Below are 18,516 nucleotides of genomic sequence, written 5' to 3'. Positions count from 1 at the left end.
AAGCTCCTATGCTAGCTCTGTAATTTCATAAGAATTGTGCACGCTGGGATGCCTTTTTGGTGCAGTGTCTTAAGGGAATAAAGTCACACCAGCAGCAAACCCCATTTCTATCCCTTTACAGACTATGTCCTGTGGCTGGATCCCTGAGCATCCTCTAGGGGGATGTCACAAGCAATCTCCGAAACTCACACGCAGAACATCCACACTGCTCATCCCTGCAGGCGCCAGCTGAGCTGCTGCTGCTCTCTGCTCCTCCCGGCGCCAGCCCGGGGTGCTTCTTCTAGGATGGACAGCACTGTGGGATCGAGAACAAATGTCCTCGGCCTGAAAATGGGAGTCTCATGTCGCGGCCCTGGTCCCAGACAATGCCGTGCGTGTGTGCTCAGAGAGGTCGTTTTCAAGCTGTTGGTTTCCAGAGTGCACGGGGGGCAGGAGGAAGTTTCCCTGCACTGTCCCTCCGGCACAGCCAGGGACTGAGCAGCTTGGGGACGGGCTAAGGGCACTGCACGGCTGGTGGGAGTGCAGAGCCATCGCCCCGGCAAACCCGGGAGCTGCACTGAGGGCGCCCAAAGCTGAACCTGCTAACAGGCAGAGTCCGGCCCAAGTCTGTTCCCAAGCTCAGTGGCTGGTTTCGTGCAAAAAACCTGTCTGCTCGGGCTCGGCCCCGTCCCGGGGCTGTATCCCGTCGGGACAGGCCAGTCATGCGGAGCTGAGGCCTGCCAGGGGCTGCCGTGCAGGACAGAGAGCGGGCGCTGCGGCTTTAGCGAGGCGGGGTGCACTGTGCAGACAGCGGGGACACGGGCAGACCACCACGTGTCCCCTGTGCTGCTGCCTTGAGGTGCCCAAGAGATTTATTTTCTCCATCCCGTAGTTTTCCCCATCAGCTCTGTGTCAGAAGTGACAGTCCCAGGGACACCGTCCTGGTGACACCGCACCTGAAGTGCTCAGCTCTGGAGTCCCCAGCACAGGAAGGACATAGACCAGTCAGACCGAGTCCAGGGGAAGCCATCAAGATGATTAGAGGGGTGGAGCTAGGAGGAAAGGCTGAGAGAATTGGGATGGTTCAGTCTGGAAAAGATAAGGCTTTGGGATGGCCTGATTGTGGCCTTCCAGTATCTGAAGGGAACCCACAGGAAAGATGGACAGAGACTTTTTTTTACAAGAGCATGTACTGCTAGTGACAGGAGAAAGGCGAATGGCTTCAAACAGAGAGTAGGTTTACATTAGATATTGGGAAGAAGCCCTTTACTGTGAGGGTGGTGAAGACACTGGTACAAGTGCTATAGATGCCCCCCAACCCTGTGAGGTATTCAAGGCCAGGTGGAGTGGGGCTCTGAGCAACCTGGTCTAGCAGAAGATGGCATGGCAGCGAGGCTGGAACTAGGACTGCTTCAAGGTGCCTAGCAATCCAGGCCATTCCGTGATTCCACGATGGGAGGCTCAGGCCCCTACGGCTCTTGCCGCATCAGCACCTGAAGCCTTCCGCGAGGCTGTGATGTGCAGCGTGTGCTCAAAGCCCCTGCGTGGAACGGGGGAAGCAGCGGGGATGGAAAGGGCGGAGCCGGCACCCCGACGGAGCCAGCCCCGCAGCCGGGCCCGCCCCTCGCCCAAGCCCCGCCCACACGCCGCCGGGCCCCGTCCCTCGTTCAGCCAGGCTCCGCCCACATGGGCTCATGACCCGCCCCCGTCCGGTGTGGCCCCGCCCACGCCGGACAAGGCCCCGCCCCGCCCGGGGCCGCCGCCGTGGTTCGGGCGCGTTGGCAGCCGTGGGGCGGGGTGGGGTGCGCGCGGGTCTCGCGAGAGCCGCCGCGGGCTTCGCGCGGTGCTTGCTGGGAGCTCGCTCCTTTCTGGCGGCCCGGCCATCTTGGCGGCGCGTCTGCGGTGAGCGGGGCCGGGCCGGGGGCGCGGGGGCCGCTGCGGGCGCTGCTGCCGGGTTCTGACCGCTCCCCTCCATCCCCCTGTGTTCCAGGTACCGCCCGACCCCGCGTGAGGCAGCAGCATGGTGGCCGCGAAGAAGACGGTGAGTGAGAGCGGGGCCGCGCCGGGCGCACGTGGTGGCGGAGCGTCCGGGCAGCGCCGTGGTGCGGCGGGGGGACCCCGGCGTGGCCTGGGTTGGCGGCCGGGGGTGCTGGGGGGCCCCTGGGCGCGGTCCTCAGAGCTCGGACCGTGCCCTCCTGACACTGGCCGCGCCCCTCGGCCGCCTCCCGCTGCGCTCGGTGTCCTCCGAATCCTCCCGTGCTATGTCCCGGGGTGCTTGCAGAGCTCCTGAGATGGCTGCAGGAAGGGAGAGGTGGTGCCGAGGTCCTGGTGCGGGTGGAGTTCATGTTTTTCTTTTCGTGCCATGTTCTGGCCTTTCTCTTAGAGTGGCTCTGACAGATCCGGGTTTCTCGGTCAAATACGCCTAACCTGTTGTTATGAGCATCACGCTGCCCTGTTGTAATATCAGTTCGATATCGCGCAGAGTTACTTCTTTCTGCTGCCCCATGTAATGTCAGTGTGCGCCCTGGGGAGAGACAGACTCTAAACCTGGCTTAGATTTGCAAGGCAGAAGTGGTGTGTACTTGGCCTTGACTAGCTGAGCTTGACAAGAACTTGTCAGATACACGCAGATGTCGCTGATCTATGTAGCTAGCAGCAACGGTGCTTTGAGATGTATTTTCCTAATGAGAGATGTGGGGGTAAGAAAGAACTTTCTGAACTTGTGAAAGCACAGTATCAGCTATGCCCCGGTTCATAGGCTTTCTTATACTCAGGTAACTGACTGGCCTTCCTAGTCCATGTTTCAGATTATAGGGAGATTATGAAAAATGCATATATTTGAAATTTTTCTATTGTCTTCTCCATTGTTTTGAAAAGTATGAAGTAACACAATAATGCTTTTCTACATCTTTTTCAGAAAAAGTCTCTGGAGTCCATCAACTCCAGGCTTCAGCTGGTTATGAAAAGTGGCAAATATGTGCTTGGGTACAAACAGACCCTGAAAATGATTCGTCAGGGCAAAGCCAAGTTGGTCATCCTCGCCAACAACTGTCCTGCTTTGAGGTAAGCAGATGTGGGAAAAACAATTCTGAGACGGGTTCTTTGTACAAAGGTGGTGTGTGCTTCATGCTGATTGCTCCAGAGACTTCATACAGAGGGCTTTGCTGGCATGTTCTAGAGTGCTCTGAAATTTGTTTGGTAGTTTGCTGTGTAATGATTTAAAGTCTAGAAGTGCTGACATGCTTCCTGGTGTTTTTCTGGCTTTCTAATTCAAGGAGTTTGCACTAGAGAAAGTACTGGAAGCTTTTCACACTAAGAGTGTAATGGGACTGAATTCCTATGTTTTTCCCAATTAGTGTATTGGAAAATAATTTTATAGCTAGGAAAACTGATAAGAGATTTAAAGTATTTGAAGCACACAAAATTTGCCAAAGTTTGTTATAAATCTGGGGTCCTGGGCAGTGAAACTGCTTTTTTGAGAATGTAATTTGTACTAATATCTTGATGTTTTCCTCATTGAATACCTGGGCCCTTTTTGTTGTTGAGGGATATTGACAGGCTCAAGAAAATGTAAATGCAAAACCCAGTAATTAGATACTTGAGAAATAGCAGGACTGTTGAAGTGGGCAGCAATCCCCAATATGAGTGGGGATCTGAAAATGCTTAGGAAACAGTATTGACTTCTAGACTCTCCTAGACGAAGTTAGAAGAGAGGGCAGCATAGATGGACTTTCTGTTTTAAATTAAAATACACAGTTCTTTTCTCAGCTGCAACAACTGTCTCTGTTCAGCATCTGGATACCACTGGCCATCAACATTAACTCTCTTAGTTTATGCACTTTGGCACATAAAAAAGGCCTTTCAGAGGTCTGCGAGTGCCGAATTCTTCTGCCGTGTAGAAATGAGCCTGTGTAGGAGCAGCCTGAAGGGTTTGTTTTTACAAACCTTCAGCAGACATCTCAGTAAAGGTTCCTGAGCCACAAGTGTGGAATGATGCTGCCTCACAAGAAACAGCTGCGTTTCTCTGGGTGGGACCGAAAAGTTAAGGGTCTTAAGGTTTAAGTGTGGTAGGAGTTAAAGCTGCTCTCTCTGTATTGCAGTTGGTCAGAATTGTTTGTGGTCCTGATAACAGCCAATTTTTGGATTTCAGAAAATCAGAGATTGAGTACTACGCTATGCTTGCCAAGACTGGTGTCCATCATTATAGTGGGAACAACATTGAGTTGGGCACAGCATGTGGAAAATACTACAGAGTGTGCACACTGGCCATCATTGACCCAGGTAATTCCCTCCTGCAGTATGGGGGCCAAATGAGGAGGAGTCTGTGGATCCTCCCTTCTCCTGTGAGTAGCAGCACTGAGCAAGGAATGAGCAGGAGTGATGACACACTACTCACTGCCTTTTTCTGTCAGGTTTAACACTTAAAATTTTCTCTGACCAGGATCCTGTTCTTCTTTTGTGAGTCCTAGGTTCTTAGAACCTGGAAGGACTTCTGCTTCTCTTGCACATAACTGTTAATGCTGAGCCCTGTGAGCATTTTGTCTGCTTGTCAGTCTGTAGGGAGGTTTCAGTGTCTGGGACTATATGGGACCTGTTTCTGAACCCATCAGCTAGGACATGAGCTTGCACAACATACTGTTTACAACAGCCCTGTTGGACTGTTTTTAATCTGAGACAAAGAATTGTGACTTGTCCTACTTCCCAGAATAATATATAGAAAAATAATCAATAGGCAGGTGGATATTCATCAAGGGAATGAAAATTACATTCAACACTTCATTTTAAAACTGTTTGTATGTAATTACTATGGTTTGGTAACAGTCTTTGACCCAGAGAGTTGCTCAGATTCCTTATATAGAATGCTAAGTAGGTGATTTCCCAGAATGTTTTAAGCGAAGAATGAATCCCGTGTTCTGTTTGTTGACCAGAATGCATACACATATGTTTAATGATTTCTCTAATAACTTACACCAACTGTTCCCCAAGTCACAAAGATTTGAATTTCCTACTGCTTCAGGAAACTTTATTTAGCTTGCTTGTATTCAAATAGTAGCTGTAAACTTAATTTTCCAAATGTCACTTTCAGGTTGGTTTTGGGTGGGGTGGGGGCTACAAGTCAGTCCTAATGCTCTGCAGCTGCCAATGCGAATATTCTCGCTGTCCTGATATTTCTGTGATCAGGGGAGGCTAGACATTCGCTATAGTAAAACTATGCATTGTGTCCTCCAGGACTAGATTGTTGTTTTAGTCCTGGCTTTGTAAATGCTAGTGACAGGTGCATAATTACTGTAAATACTGTATTTGGATAAGAAAAACAGTTACAGGTATTCTTACCAATATAACCAAAATTATTTGGTTTTTTTCCTAAGCAGACTATCTAGAATCACAGTGGTGATTTTATGGGTGGGGTTTTTTTTCTTAGTTTTATTCCTAAAAATCATCTTCCTGTGGGTCCTCTTGTAACAATACATTTTTGTTTTACAGGTGACTCTGACATCATTAGAAGCATGCCAGAACAAACCAGTGAGAAGTAAATGCTGTAGAGGTGTTATTTCTACAATAAAACTGGTTACAGATCTCTTTTAAAGAAAAATTTGTATTATACCTTTGTTGGTTTTAGGGAACAAACTATATAAATGAAGATTCATTACCACTGCTGTGCTTCTTGTTCTGTTAGAAATAACCTTCACATGGCAAAAATTGCCTTTCTTTCCGTAGGCATTGTGGATCTTAAGAGGTAAGTGAAGGAAGGCTTGATCATGACAAGTATGGTGCCAAATCCCAGCAGGCTGGGGCTTCCTTAGTGTTTGCTTTTGGAGTGCTAACACAAATACAGGCATAATGTAAGGGACAGTAGTAAATTTGGGATGTTGGTGGGGAGCCCTAAAGATTTACATGAAATATTTCACACTGTTCTTACCAAGTGAATCCAGTACTAATGTGCATTAGTCCCTTTGTCTTTGCCTTCTAAGAGTACATATCTGTAAAAGGACAATCAGGATATAGCTTCTAGATGTGTAACATACACTTTCAGTAAGATACCAGTTAACTTCACAAAGTTGTTTTTAAATCAGTAACCTTTTTTTTTAGTTTTCTGAAGATACTGGAGACAGATGAGCTGGTGTTCTCAAGTCACAATTGCTGAGAATGTCAGTATCTTAGAGATTTGTGCCTGTTTTGTTTGAGACCATGACTGCAGGATGTTCCTTATTACTAGGGATTGTTAATTGAGGTGCTAATGATTTTCTGACATGGTACAAGCAAACACCTAATGAAAATCAGAATGTACCTGTAACCTTGCAGAATTCTAAAGTATGCCAAAGCACAAGGTATCTTTCAGAGCTTGCTGTTTTATGTCCATGCACATTCACCAGCTTGTCTGAGATCACTTAATCACTTAAGTTTTGCTGCAACTACTTCTGTTATAAAGTGAATGAAGTTTGGTGTTTCCATTTGGAGACAAGAGGCAAACTCTGAGGTGTGTCAGAGCAAAGGAGGAAGTGCTGGTGTATTTACCTATTAAACCACAAATCTGGATGAGTTGCAGTCAAGGGAAAACACTTCAGGTGGCCAGAATAGAAGCAGTTTGCTGGTTTTGTTTGTGTTTTAGTATTTAACAGGTGTGCAGCTAGATGAATTGACCAAGTAATACTTTCAGAATTAATATATTTGCATTCAGGAAAGTTAGAGAGTCAGTGAATACTGACCGAAGGACAGCAGGGAGAAGTTGGGTAGTCTGGACACGATAAGGAAAATTTTTTGAAACTTCAAGTTGTGATGCCCTGATAATCCAGTGGACTTCCCACTTTGATAATTTAATTCCATCACAGTTTAAACACAAATGTGTAACTATATATTTACTTCCTACTGATTCCAGTAGTAACTCTTCTTGTAAGAATCCAAGTCAAGCCCATGGCTGTGAATGCTGTCTCACTTGTTCTGTGTATGTCTATACATAGAACTATATATATACACACAAACTGTGCTTAAATTACTAGGGGTGGAGGAAGGAAATACGGAAAAGCAAGTCAAATAAATTCATACCCTAAAAATACTTTAAAACATAGAGGTTTCATTTCAAAAAATAACAGCATTTTATTATTTTGCATAGCTTATTTCAGTTGTTCTGCTTGATTAGAATTTCTGCCACTTACTAAATTGTTTATATAAAATTTTCAACATTTCTTATCTGCAATCAATGCAAACACATGGCATGTAAATGCAAGGATCCAGATATTCTTTTCAACTTCAGACACAAAAATGTTATTTTACTTTGAAACAGTTTAAGAAAACAGCTCTGACAAGTTTGTATGTATAAATATACAGTGTAGCATACACTTAAAATTCTGATCAGTATTTTAGTCTGTTTTCCAAGTCTTCCATTCTCTTTGTAATTTCTTCCAGTAGATAACAGTTAAGGAAAGAGAGCTACTGATAGGATGCATTAATATAAAAAGTCAGCTACCTGATTGCTATGGTCCATAAACATTCTGTTTTTTCTCCTCTTTGACTCCCAGTAGTGTCTCATACAATATTCCCCTGTATTTTCTTGTTCTGATTTGATCAGCTGACTTGAGAACGCTGTGTGAAGCCCCATTCCTTAACAGGCATACCTTGTCATGGAGTTCAGACAGTAGCTTATTAAAAAGGCTGGTTCTAAAAATGGATTGCTTTTCTCTATTTTAAAGGGAAGGTAAATATTTATCTAGTTAATGCTGTTTAAAAAATGTTTTACTTAATCATATGGAAAACTGCACGTAACTAACAGTAGATTATAGAACTATGGGGCTCTGAGACCCCAGTAAGAATGTCTGCTCCTTATGATCTGTTCTGTCCACAGTTGTGACAGTGCTTCCCAGACAGTTCACAGTGCTTCCCAGACAAATGTGGAATAGAGCACAACAAACTCCATGGGATCTAGGGCTGGTTCCATTTACAGTAAGAAGCTGTAGCAGTGCAAAGTAGTGTACAGCATCCCTTTCCTGATAAGCACTTTCAGTTGGCAGGAATTTTGTCTCCTGCATGAAGAGGTTGGACCAGTACTGTTTACTTAAGTCCCTCTCTCTGAGTGCCATGGAAATGCTGCAGCCATGGGAAGCTGAGAGGAAGAAGAGGCCTAGCATCAAGCGAGATCTGAAGGCACTGAGATCTACTTCACAAGGATGAATTTGCTGCACCCCACTCCTTGCTTGTTTGATTAGAGTCTTGATTTCAACATTTTAAGGTCTTACACAAGGGAGGATGGAGAACTGGGCATATAAATTGGGATCTTTGACACATTGCTGTTAGGGATTTTTTAGGGCACACAGGCAAATAGAATTTTTCCTCTTGAACAGCCATGTGTACTGTTCCCCCCCACTGTCAGCAGGAAAATCTCTTGCTAGTAAGGAACCAGGGTGGGTATCCTGCTTCTGTGGGTGTCTAGTTTGCCTGGACATTGGGTTTGGTAATTTCTCATTTGTCTGCTGTGGCAAGGTTACTCTGTGCATAGGAGCACCATGTGAACTGCATTTTCTTCAACAGCCATATTTCTCAAGTGTTGACAAAGGCAAAGTTGAAACAGTGAAACTGCACTCAACTTACTGATAGAAGTGAATGTAGCTGGACACCAAACAGTATGGACTGGTCCCTCTAAATTTGTATTGTGTAACTGGAGCTAGTTTTGCAGCCAGTTGTCCCTCCCTTAGTCTCCAGACCTCTGGATGAGGACTAGCCAGCAGTCTGCAGTTCCAAGGACTAGTGTATCACCTCATACCTGAGCTGCTCTTGCAATAAGGCAGAGAAATGAGGTTTGCAATAAAGAGGAAACTGCATGGTTCATACTCTTCGAAGCAGTGGCTGCACAGTGCTCTGAGGAAGTGCTTAGCACTGTTCCTACAAAATTCCTAGTCTCTGGGTCAGTGTTGACAGGTTTTCCATCACCTTGAACCATTGGAGTAAAAATCACAGGGTTGCCTGCTCAAATGGTAAAGCAAAAAAGCACATGTTGCTAAGGTTCTAAGCTTAGTAACTAAGTTCTTGATTCTGAGTAAGCTCAGAGTTCCTCACAGCTCAGTTGCAGGAGACTGCAGTAAAGAGCTTCTGGAGGGGCAAGAATTGGTCTCCTTGTCAGCATGCAGGTTGGAATGCTGCATGTCATATAACACATAAGGACATGGGAAATTACCTAGAAATTTTTCTTCAAAGTTGTTTGAAGAAGTCCCATCAGAGGAGTATGTATGTTGATGAGCATTTGAAACACCTGGCAATAACCGTACATGATGGCTTTCTCCTCCTTTATGAAATGTGCTTTGCATGGCATAACTTAATCAAGTGATTAGAACATAATTCCTTAAAGTGTCTGCCAAAGGATTCCCTTGGGAAGATGAGGGATTGCTGGCTGCTGCAGGGAAGGTCTGAACTGGTAGGCAATGTTCTGCATAAGGTTACCAGCCACTTAGGGCTCTGCTTGCCTCCCTCTGGACAGACTGTTCACAGTCTGAAGCTGTTCCTGTCTAGGAAGCACAAAGTGATGAGCTGTTGGTATCACTGCACTCTTCTGTGCAGAGAATAAGTGCTTACTGCTCTTGCACACGGTTACACAACTCAAGTAGATGATGTTTTCTTAGTGTTTATTTGACCAGAAGCAGCTTTCATGATGAAAACAGGAATTTGCTGCATAAATAGTGCATGATGAGTTGTATTGCCATTTCACTGCTGTTTCTTGAGATGTGGACATTGCAGGCAGCGTAAAGGCTCCTGCAGTAGCAGCTCCCTTGAAATAGACTAACTGGATGGCAGAAGGTAGTGATCTGCACTTTGCTTTTATCTACATTTCTTTTAATGCAAGATTAAGCAAACCTGAGTCCTCTGATTTCATCTAGAGTATGGTTTTAAATGACTCACTGCATATGGTGCTTTACCAAGGAGTTCAGCAGGGAAACATCTCCTGTCCTCTGACACCTGTAGCCAGTAAATGCTATTTCAATAGCATCTGAAGAAGTAACCCAAAGCAAAGCATGTTAGTCTTGAATTTAACCAGTTGTTTCTTTGCTGTTCCTTAAGGTGTTTACTGTAAGGGGTTATTAAAGTTCAAGATCCTTGTTAATATTTTGGTCCCTTCTATGAAGGAGAAGCAGATTAAAAGTTAAAGGCCTTACTCCTTGGAAACTAACTATTACGTAGTTTAGATTTTCTTTACAATAAACTGATTTTAGCTATGGAGGCAGATTAGACTTGATGCAAAACCAGTTTTTTTAACCTGCCTTTCTTAACTTACCTGTAAGAAACAGTTACTCAGAAAGGATATATCGCTGGGTGAGTTTTCTTACTTCATTGGTTGCATAGTTCTGGAATGTCACAAGGTTTTCACATTTGCACTGGTCATTATCTTTTGAGGCTTTTGCTGAAAAACAGAAACACTTAAGTATAGACTAAATGCTGAATAAATTGAAGAGGATGGGGAGGAATGGACAGGGCATTATAAATGCAGAGCAGGTTTAATAAAGCTTCCTGTTCTCAAAACAGGTCAACATCCTCAGGAACGCCCTGAGGCACATTCTGTTGGTACTGGAAAATAGTATACAGTGTGTAGTCCTGTATGTTCAAAGAACAGTCTGGGTTATTCTAAACAAAGGGAACCCGATTACCTGTTGTTGAGTGGATGTGACTGTCTTCAAAAAGATACTTGTGGTGTACTGCAAGATGTGGACAGTCAATGACATCTGTGATGGCTATTGTGGTTGATTCAGGTCCTGCAGGAAACCCCCCAAAATTCTAAAAATCAGACCCACTAAATTATAATTTTTTTTTTCTACTCACATGCGCTGAGTTCTCCCTAATTAGTAAGTAATCTCACTAATTGCAGTAAGGATCATTCAAGGAAAGGATTAGCGATACAAAGATAAGAAGGAACCAGGCTGTTAGGCTGTATTTACTTTATACATGATATAAGTTGTGGGTTGCAGAACTGAAAGGGAATTGTCAATGTTCCTGTGAGAAACAGAAGTGATTGAAAGCTGAACATGCTTAAAGTGTGAAGCACAGTGTTGAAATACAAGCTTCCCCATGAAGTATTTCATTCAGATGATGTAAGAAGCATGCAGCCATGCTTTGTTACAGTGAATCTCCATTTTTCACATTGCAGGGTGACTCGGAGGGGCGAGGAGGCAGGGACATGGGATAAACCATTTTAGCTGAATTGTGAGAGTTCTCTACAGAAGGCAGCATGAAAAGGCAGCAGGAGAGGACACTTGAGTTAAAACAGCCAACCTGAAGGCTGTGGACCAGTCTTATGAAGCCTCCCAGATGATGCATCCTGCTGGTGAGGTGACTCTTTCAAGGCTGGTAGATAGAAATTTCCAAAGGAAATGGTATCACAAAAGGAGCAATAAAAATGTTCACATTCTCTAGAATTGGAGATGTTTCTTGCCAGTAGCTTGATATTTGTCTCTCCTAACACACGGAGAATGCCTCATACCTGTGCTATTTAGAAGAGGTCCAGTGTTGATGGAAACTCCACAATTTGCCCTTCAACTCAGACTATCAGAAGAACTCCTCCAAAACCAGAAGTGATTATTTAGTAATGAAGCAGTCTGAAATGACAGCAATCTACTTTGTGTCCCATAGTGAAAATTCTTTCATGTTTCATTATCATTCATTATCCTTTGGGGTGAACTGAATAATAATATTGCTTGGAGAAAGAAAAAGTTTCTTCCTGTCCTTCAGTTTTCTTCTTTATAATGGGAAATACTGATCAGGGAGTTGGGAGTTTTTAGGTAAGAAGGGTGCAGCAGAGTCTATTTGATACACTGCAGTTGTAAGCAAAAATACACATTTCTAATTCATGAAGCACGGCCTTTAAAATGTAAGGATTTATTTCAGAGTCCACACCCCGAACTTTTTAGTCAAGAAATTGAGAGGAAACAAAACCTGTTGCGAGGCAGAACCTCAGCCATTGTGTGCCCTGCCCCTTTCTTGCCCCCAGAGGGCAGAGTGGAGACAGCTGCGGTTCCGTAGGACTGGTCCTTCGCTAGGAAATGAACACTTCGTCCTCCACTGACTCCGGAGCCCCCCATGGCCCAGGGGAGCTAAGAGCAGGTATTTAACAACTGCACCAGGTGACTGATCATGCCAGGGTGATGGAGCATCTGGGACACATCCCCTCCTCTGGAACCTAGAGCTCCTTCCCTGGAAGTGAATGCATGGGAGTAAAAGATGACAGTGTAAACTTTCCTGATGCAGTAGGGAGGTGGAAGATGCTTCTGTGACATACAGGTTTGCTATAACTATTGGGGTCCCTGCTGGTTTAGTCAGTTTTGACAGATGCATAATAATATACAGCTGTGCTAAGTTGCACTGGGGAGGAGATGAGGCCCTTTTGAGTGGAGGTTGGACTTACTGAGCATGAATATCAGGGAAGAGCAGATGAGTTGAATAAGAAGTCCAGAGATCAGGCAGCAGAACTACAATATTTATATAGAGATACAGGTATAGATATCTCAGTCTGCATGGGAACCAGCTGCTAGAAGGAACTCAGATTTTGGAGAAGAGTTCAGGGCAGAGAGATGTGGGATAAGATCACAAGGGAATTAAACAAACGAGAAGCAGAGCCTAGCTGAAGAATGATCAAGTGGGAACAATGATAGTGAAGATGTCTGTTGTAGGAGAGCTGGAGCAGGTAAGATGAATCTTGAGTGTTTGACCCTGGGTCACGACTTGCTCAAGAAGTTGCTCAGGAGCTGCAAGCTAATGAGAGGGTTGTTTAAGAAGGGCAGAGGAACTGACCTGAAATGTTTGAGCTTTGGACACTGGGCTGGTATGGACACGTAATTAGGGACAGAAAATGACAGATGCACTGGTAGAGGTGTGGCAGGAAGTCTCCAGTTTGGAATAGGAATTGGGCATTTAAGAAACTCCTCTTCAGGCTTCAGAAACTAGTTGGAGCTCTGAGATTTCTGATCTCATTGCCTCTGTGAAGCTGAATAAACACATAAATAGTGACAGAGGCTGATCACCCTGAATCCCTTGGTAAAGTCAGTGCAATGAATAAATCTGTTGGGGAACAATGCTGAAGTTGGATGTTCGTTTTTAGTGTTCTGTTTTGTAATAAAACACAATTAATTTGTTAGGAGGAGACTCTGGAAAAGTCTCATCAAAAGCATTGTCTAAATATTTGCTGAACTGATAACGATCCACAATTTGGAAGGAGAACAGAATGTTAACCAGCTGGCTGCTGAGTACTGTTATCTGATCAGGGCTGGGGTCTTGTGACAAAAATAGTATATGACCATGTAATTAAAAGCTCCCATAATGCACATGCTCAGGACTGAAGGTGCAATCATACTGAGTATGTATGACATTGCTGGAGCCTTGTTAGTGCTTCCAGTCAGATGAGAAATTAAAATTAACCAAGGCAGTGAATGGGAACCTTCTGACTGAATGCCTTTTAATAAGAGGCAAGAGGAAAAAAAAAAACTCCTATTTTTGCCTTTACTACTAGTCATCAAGAATAATTAATAGTAATCAGCAGCTATTTTACAAGGCAGATGCTTTCTTGCAGAATAAAAAAAAGCCTAACCCCCCCCAAAAAAAACATTTGGAGGACTTCTACATTAGTTGGAAACAGGCGGTGCATCTACAGCTGGGATTAGGGATGAGAGGCTCTTTCAGTGGAGTCCATGAGGACAGGATCTCTTCCTGTCCTTACAAGGTGGAGCCTCAGCAGACCTCAGCTAAGGACCAAAGCTGGAGTAAAGATAAAAGTCATTGCTATTGCAGAGGAGAAAAATTGCACTGTATACAACAGAAGGAATTAAAAAAAGAACATTTAGATTGTGTAACGGGTTTGGAGGCAGAATTTCTGGTGGAGTGAGTTGATGAGTAATAGGTAGTCCTGGAGTGTCCAGAAAAACAAGGCTGGGTCAGTCCTCAGTTCACAGGTGTGAGGCATTCATTGCCTGTTGTTGAGAGAGGGGGAGGACAGAAGCTGAAGCACCAGTGCTGCCCAGTTACTGGAGGTGTAGACATGAAACTGCCACAAAGGGGCAGGATTTACTTATTTTTTCATATTGTAAATAATGCAGTTAAAAGGAGAAAAAAAAATTGTGGTTGCTAACCACTGTTGTGGGTACCTGAAGGATGCGTTTCCATCACTGAGCTCTGGGGTTTGCTGGTCAGTGAGAGTTATTGTACTGGGGTTTGCTAATGAGTGAGAATTATTGTTCTGGCTGCCAGATAGTTTTGGGTTTGCCTTCTCCAAAAGCTTTTAAGATGACATGCTGTCATTGGAAGATTATCTGCCTAATAAGGTTAATTGAACTGACTTGGTTTTATATTATTATAGTATTTAGTATTTCAGAAAGATGAAACTAGGACCTCTTAGGACTGAAGGACAAAGAGTACGCAAGCTAAGAAACATCCTTAAAGTCTTTTTTACAAATTCTTTCTTGAGATCTGTATAAAGAAATGTCCTGCAGCTTATTTTATACAATAATGTAAAAGAAAAAAAAAAAAGGGCAAAATCTGTTTGCATTTAATTCCAAGAAAACCAGCCAGAAAAAAATCTAGTGAAAATTAAATAATCTTGCACAATTCTAGTCTTACAGCTAACATCATTCCATATGTTGTTTCTGAATTTTGCTTCAGGTACCAGTTTGAATGTACAAAAAAATACTGAGTCTTGGGAATGTATGAGTGGGAGAGACTTGCTGTCCTTTCCCTGGCTCCATAGCTTTCATCTCAGCTCAGATTCCCCCTTCCTCTTACAAAACTTCATCTGGTAATGTTTATATACAAGCTGTTTGTTCCAGAACAAAGAAGGGTGCTTTCTGAAACAAACCTTTCATATTGTGTAACAAAACTCAGAGCTTATGCATAACTGAAATCCACTCTTTGTAGCTGTGAATGTATGTTCAATGAACTATTTTTAGTCTATAAATACACACAACAGCTCTTGACAATTTATTTTGCTGTGGTTTAGGTTTTTGCTGCTGGTCTTAGGATTTTTTTTTTTTTTAATTCTCATTAAGATATTACAAATCCATGATTATTTTCCCACATTCCTAATGAAATAGATCATGTTTATTTGCTGGAGTGGGGTTCAATTCATGGCTGACTCAACCTTAGAGATAGAAAAGAGAAGAAGCAATTGATTCTTCAAGGCATAGAATTGTACATCTTATGCAACCTTCATGAAAATAAAGGGAAGATAATTACAATACATTTACTCAGTGATGGATTAACAGTATATATTCTTCATGTATTAAAGGGCAGAAAAATCCAAAAAGCAAAACACCTGAAAGCATTCACTTCCATCTCAAGGAAAATGGGATTTTGTTACCTTCACAGATTTGGGCTCTTAGCTCTTCACTTATGTCCTCCAGAGCTGTGAAATCCTCAGCATAGAAGAGATGTTTATATGATGGCTCAGATGCAATTTCCAGCAGTTCTTCCTCAATTGCTTTTCCTATTCCAATGGCATAGATGATTATACCTGGATTAAAAAGAAATTGCACATACTTATTATTTCAGCAGTTCTAATTCTAAGCACTTGTTCATCCATGAAAGGAAAACAAGAGAGAAAGAGAGAGCCCAAGAAATGTATATTATATGTAACTTTAAAATCAGTGAAGAGGCTTAATATGCTTTAGTGCTTTAGTTACTGGGAGATTTGCAGAAACTCTCTTGTTTGCTGTAATTTGATATACAGTTTTTGTGTTAAAGAGATGACACTTGCCTGGCCACTACTGATAGTAAATGGTCCCAGAAAGAGTATTACAAACAATGCAAGAGAATCACACAGTTCAGCCTCACAACTGCACTACAAGTCCCTGGTTTGTGTGTGTCTGTAGGGTATATGCAATACAGCTGATTACTGGGTTGATGGGAAAACCTGTTAAATATTAGCAAATGGGGCAGAATCCTGAAAGATGGCAGTAATTTTTCAGAAAAATACGTAAGTGTTTCATTGAAATCCTCAGAGCACAATTGAACTTGATTCTTGCTCTCTAAGGGGTACTAACAGGCTGGAAGGCCCACATAGGAGGGTAAGAATGGGAAAACAAGAACTTTATGGGGCTAGGAAAGAAAAAGCCTTACAACAGGGATGCTCAGGACAAGTATTTCCACAGCAGAGGTACTAGGGAGAAGGTAAGTGAGGATGTGTAGTTTTCTTAACTCTGGAAGCAGGGAAGGAGGAAGTGGTTCAGAGCCCTCTCACCAGATAAATTTTAAACAAGCAATAACTACAAAACATAGAGATCTTCAGTAATCTCTGTGTCAGCAGATATGTTTTTATGTTCATGAGCATATGATCTGATACAACATTTCTCCTTATATCAGTTCTGGCTTAGAAAGTGTCCACAGCAAGTACTGATTTTGTGATTCATAGTACAGCTATGAGCTTCACAGCTCTTACATGATTCAAGAGAAGAAGCTGCCTTCTCTGGTTGGTTTCAGATAAAACTTGAGATGAGGAGGTTTGATATCATTATTTAACATGAGGTGATAACTGCTGCACACTCACTGAATTGCAACTTTTAACCTTTTTGCTGAAGAATCATGGGCCTGATAATACCACAAAGTATGCATTTTCCAAGTTTTTAACTTTTAACATCTCCTTACTTTTCTTCATTAATCTGCCTACCATTGCACTTTAGCCAGGAAAGGAAAGTGTTTACCAGAAGCTAATTCAATTGAATGAATGCACCAGTCATGCTGAAGTTATTGCTATTTAAAGACTTGGGGATATCAGTGATAAAGTATTCAAGGTCCATTTCATATTGAGCATTACTCTATTGGTTATGCTGCAATTACACAGGGAGTGGGTTTGGCTTGTAACATTGCAGTCAGTGTAAGCAGTCCAGAGCTGAGGTTTCATTCAGCAAGTAAGGAAGTTGGTTTGTGCTTCTTTCCTTCTTCTGTAAATCCTCCATGTAGTTTCATTTCACCAGTAAGCCTGTAAATGTTCAGGGTTTTTAAAGTAATTTTAAGATCACCATATCTTTCATTGTAATGGCACTCTTGTTAGCACGTGCCCTTCTCATATCCTTGGATGTTTTTCCCTTTTCTCCTTACAGAGAGGCATCGACCTGATCAATGCTCTACTAATCATGTATCAAATTCTGATTAATATGTCAAATCAATAAAACAAGCACAGAAAAAAAATGGCCAAAATCTTTTGAAGTCTGGCTATTTTCTCTGTGTTGCAGCCCATCAGCCATGGTTCTTAACGCAGTTTCTCATTAAAAAAAAAATTAGCAAAGAAAAAAGAGATTCTTTTCTTGGCAAGTTTTTAAAATTTTCAGTTCACTCTGCTAAACAGATGAAAAGATTCTGATTTGTGGTACAGGTGTTCTAAAGGATGGATGTCTACCCAAACATATTAGAAATTAAAAATCACCAGTTTTCAGTCACATTTCAGCATATAGGCATGTAGAAACAGTAAGATAGACAGCACTACAGTTATATTCTTTCCAAAAGAGTCATCTTCCTTCCAGAACACCATTAGTACTATAAAACTGGTTAAAAATAAAGAATATGCCCTATAAACAAAAATATAGCAAATTATTACTGTAGTATTTCTCACAAGAATAGATTGCTGTATTTTGAAGAGACAGCTTCTTTTATTGTTTTCCTAGAATTTTTGATGGTGTTCCCAAGTCTCTGTATCAAATGTCTACCCTTAGAGGATACGTTCAGGGCACTCAGGGCATGCCAGGTGGGTGGCACCACTGTCTGTGGTGAGGCACTCCCCATGAGTCCTGCTGTGGGGATGATGCACATGGCAGGCAGCAAAGGCCCTTGTGAACAAAAAGATCTGATGTGCAGGACAGTGGTCACTGTCACTGTACTGGCCAGACTGCTTTGGCAAACACCTCTAGATTAGCACATCCAAACTGGTACTACGTCTTATTCCTAACACTATTTGCCTTTTAGAATGAGACACCAAAAATATCTCTACTTACCACGTTGCTTTGCTCTGGTAGCCCACTCAGAGACTTCATCCTGAGCCCGTCCATCCGTAAACACAATGGAGATTCGAGGGACATTTGCTGAAAATGGTCTTGCTCCTTCTGCCTCTGTGAAGCTTCTCTCAGACATTTGCCTCAGCGCCAGTCCTGTCATGGAACCTCGGCCCATGTATTTCATTTGTGACACAGCTTTCTTCATGTCTTTGGCTGAGCTGAACTGCCTTAATGTAAACTCTGTACGAACCTCAGTGGAGTACTGAAGCAAACCAACTCGAGCAGCTTTGGGTGAAATCTCAAGTGTATCCAAGATTCCTGAGACAAATTGTTTTACAATTTCAAAATTTTCCTCTCCAAGACTTTTTGATCCATCAATTACAAACACCAGGTCAATTGGGCCTTCAGTGCATCCTGTGAAATGAGCAACAGAGTGTACAGATCAAGAGAAACCCCCACAAGGCTGGGAAAGTGATCCGGATACCCTGGAAAAAATTCAGGGATCATCTAAAGTAGCCTGTTCCTGGCTTGTCCTACTGTGCCAATGTGTCTGAAGATGTCGTGTACAGCTCGTGTCAAAAGCTAAGTGTGG

The 18,516-nt window shown here is 43.0% G+C and overlaps 2 protein-coding genes and 1 non-coding gene across 3 annotated transcripts in view; 2 read left to right on the top strand and 1 right to left on the bottom strand.

Moving 5' to 3' along the window:
* The first annotated feature begins 1,782 nt into the window (after positions 1-1,782).
* RPL30 (ribosomal protein L30) lies at positions 1,783-5,632 on the top strand. Its single transcript, XM_053935403.1, has 5 exons — positions 1,783-1,881; positions 1,970-2,020; positions 2,897-3,042; positions 4,130-4,260; positions 5,464-5,632. Exons 2-5 carry the CDS (start codon positions 2,000-2,002, stop codon positions 5,511-5,513), a joined length of 348 nt encoding a protein of 115 aa, XP_053791378.1. The 5' UTR covers positions 1,783-1,881; positions 1,970-1,999; the 3' UTR covers positions 5,514-5,632.
* On the top strand, positions 5,122-5,256 carry LOC128801877 (small nucleolar RNA SNORA72). The gene has a single exon (XR_008435269.1). It is a non-coding gene; the product is annotated as a small nucleolar RNA SNORA72 (small nucleolar RNA).
* Positions 5,633-7,049: 1,417 nt separating the features above from the next.
* The window catches only part of MATN2 (matrilin 2), a 61,602-nt gene continuing 50,135 nt past the window's right edge, over positions 7,050-18,516 (bottom strand). The window contains exons 22-27 of the mRNA XM_053935395.1: positions 17,925-18,338; positions 15,299-15,451; positions 11,230-11,301; positions 10,608-10,712; positions 10,268-10,363; positions 7,050-7,382 (exon numbers count right to left, since the gene is read on the bottom strand). Of these exons, the coding sequence (XP_053791370.1) occupies positions 7,330-7,382; positions 10,268-10,363; positions 10,608-10,712; positions 11,230-11,301; positions 15,299-15,451; positions 17,925-18,338 (893 nt within the window). The 3' untranslated portion in view covers positions 7,050-7,329. The remainder of the gene's footprint in view (positions 7,383-10,267; positions 10,364-10,607; positions 10,713-11,229; positions 11,302-15,298; positions 15,452-17,924; positions 18,339-18,516) is intronic.

Source organism: Vidua chalybeata, chromosome 1, assembly GCF_026979565.1.
Source record: "Vidua chalybeata isolate OUT-0048 chromosome 1, bVidCha1 merged haplotype, whole genome shotgun sequence".
Taxonomy (NCBI): domain Eukaryota; kingdom Metazoa; phylum Chordata; class Aves; order Passeriformes; family Viduidae; genus Vidua; species Vidua chalybeata.
This window is presented reverse-complemented; position numbering and strand designations above follow the sequence as displayed.

Coding starts and splice junctions, on each gene's coding strand:
- RPL30 (XM_053935403.1), top strand. CDS start 2,000: ATGGTGGCCGCGAAGAAGACG. Junction 2,021..2,896: donor TGGTGGCCGCGAAGAAGACG/GTGAGTGAGAGC, acceptor CATCTTTTTCAG/AAAAAGTCTCTGGAGTCCAT. Junction 3,043..4,129: donor AACAACTGTCCTGCTTTGAG/GTAAGCAGATGT, acceptor TTTGGATTTCAG/AAAATCAGAGATTGAGTACT.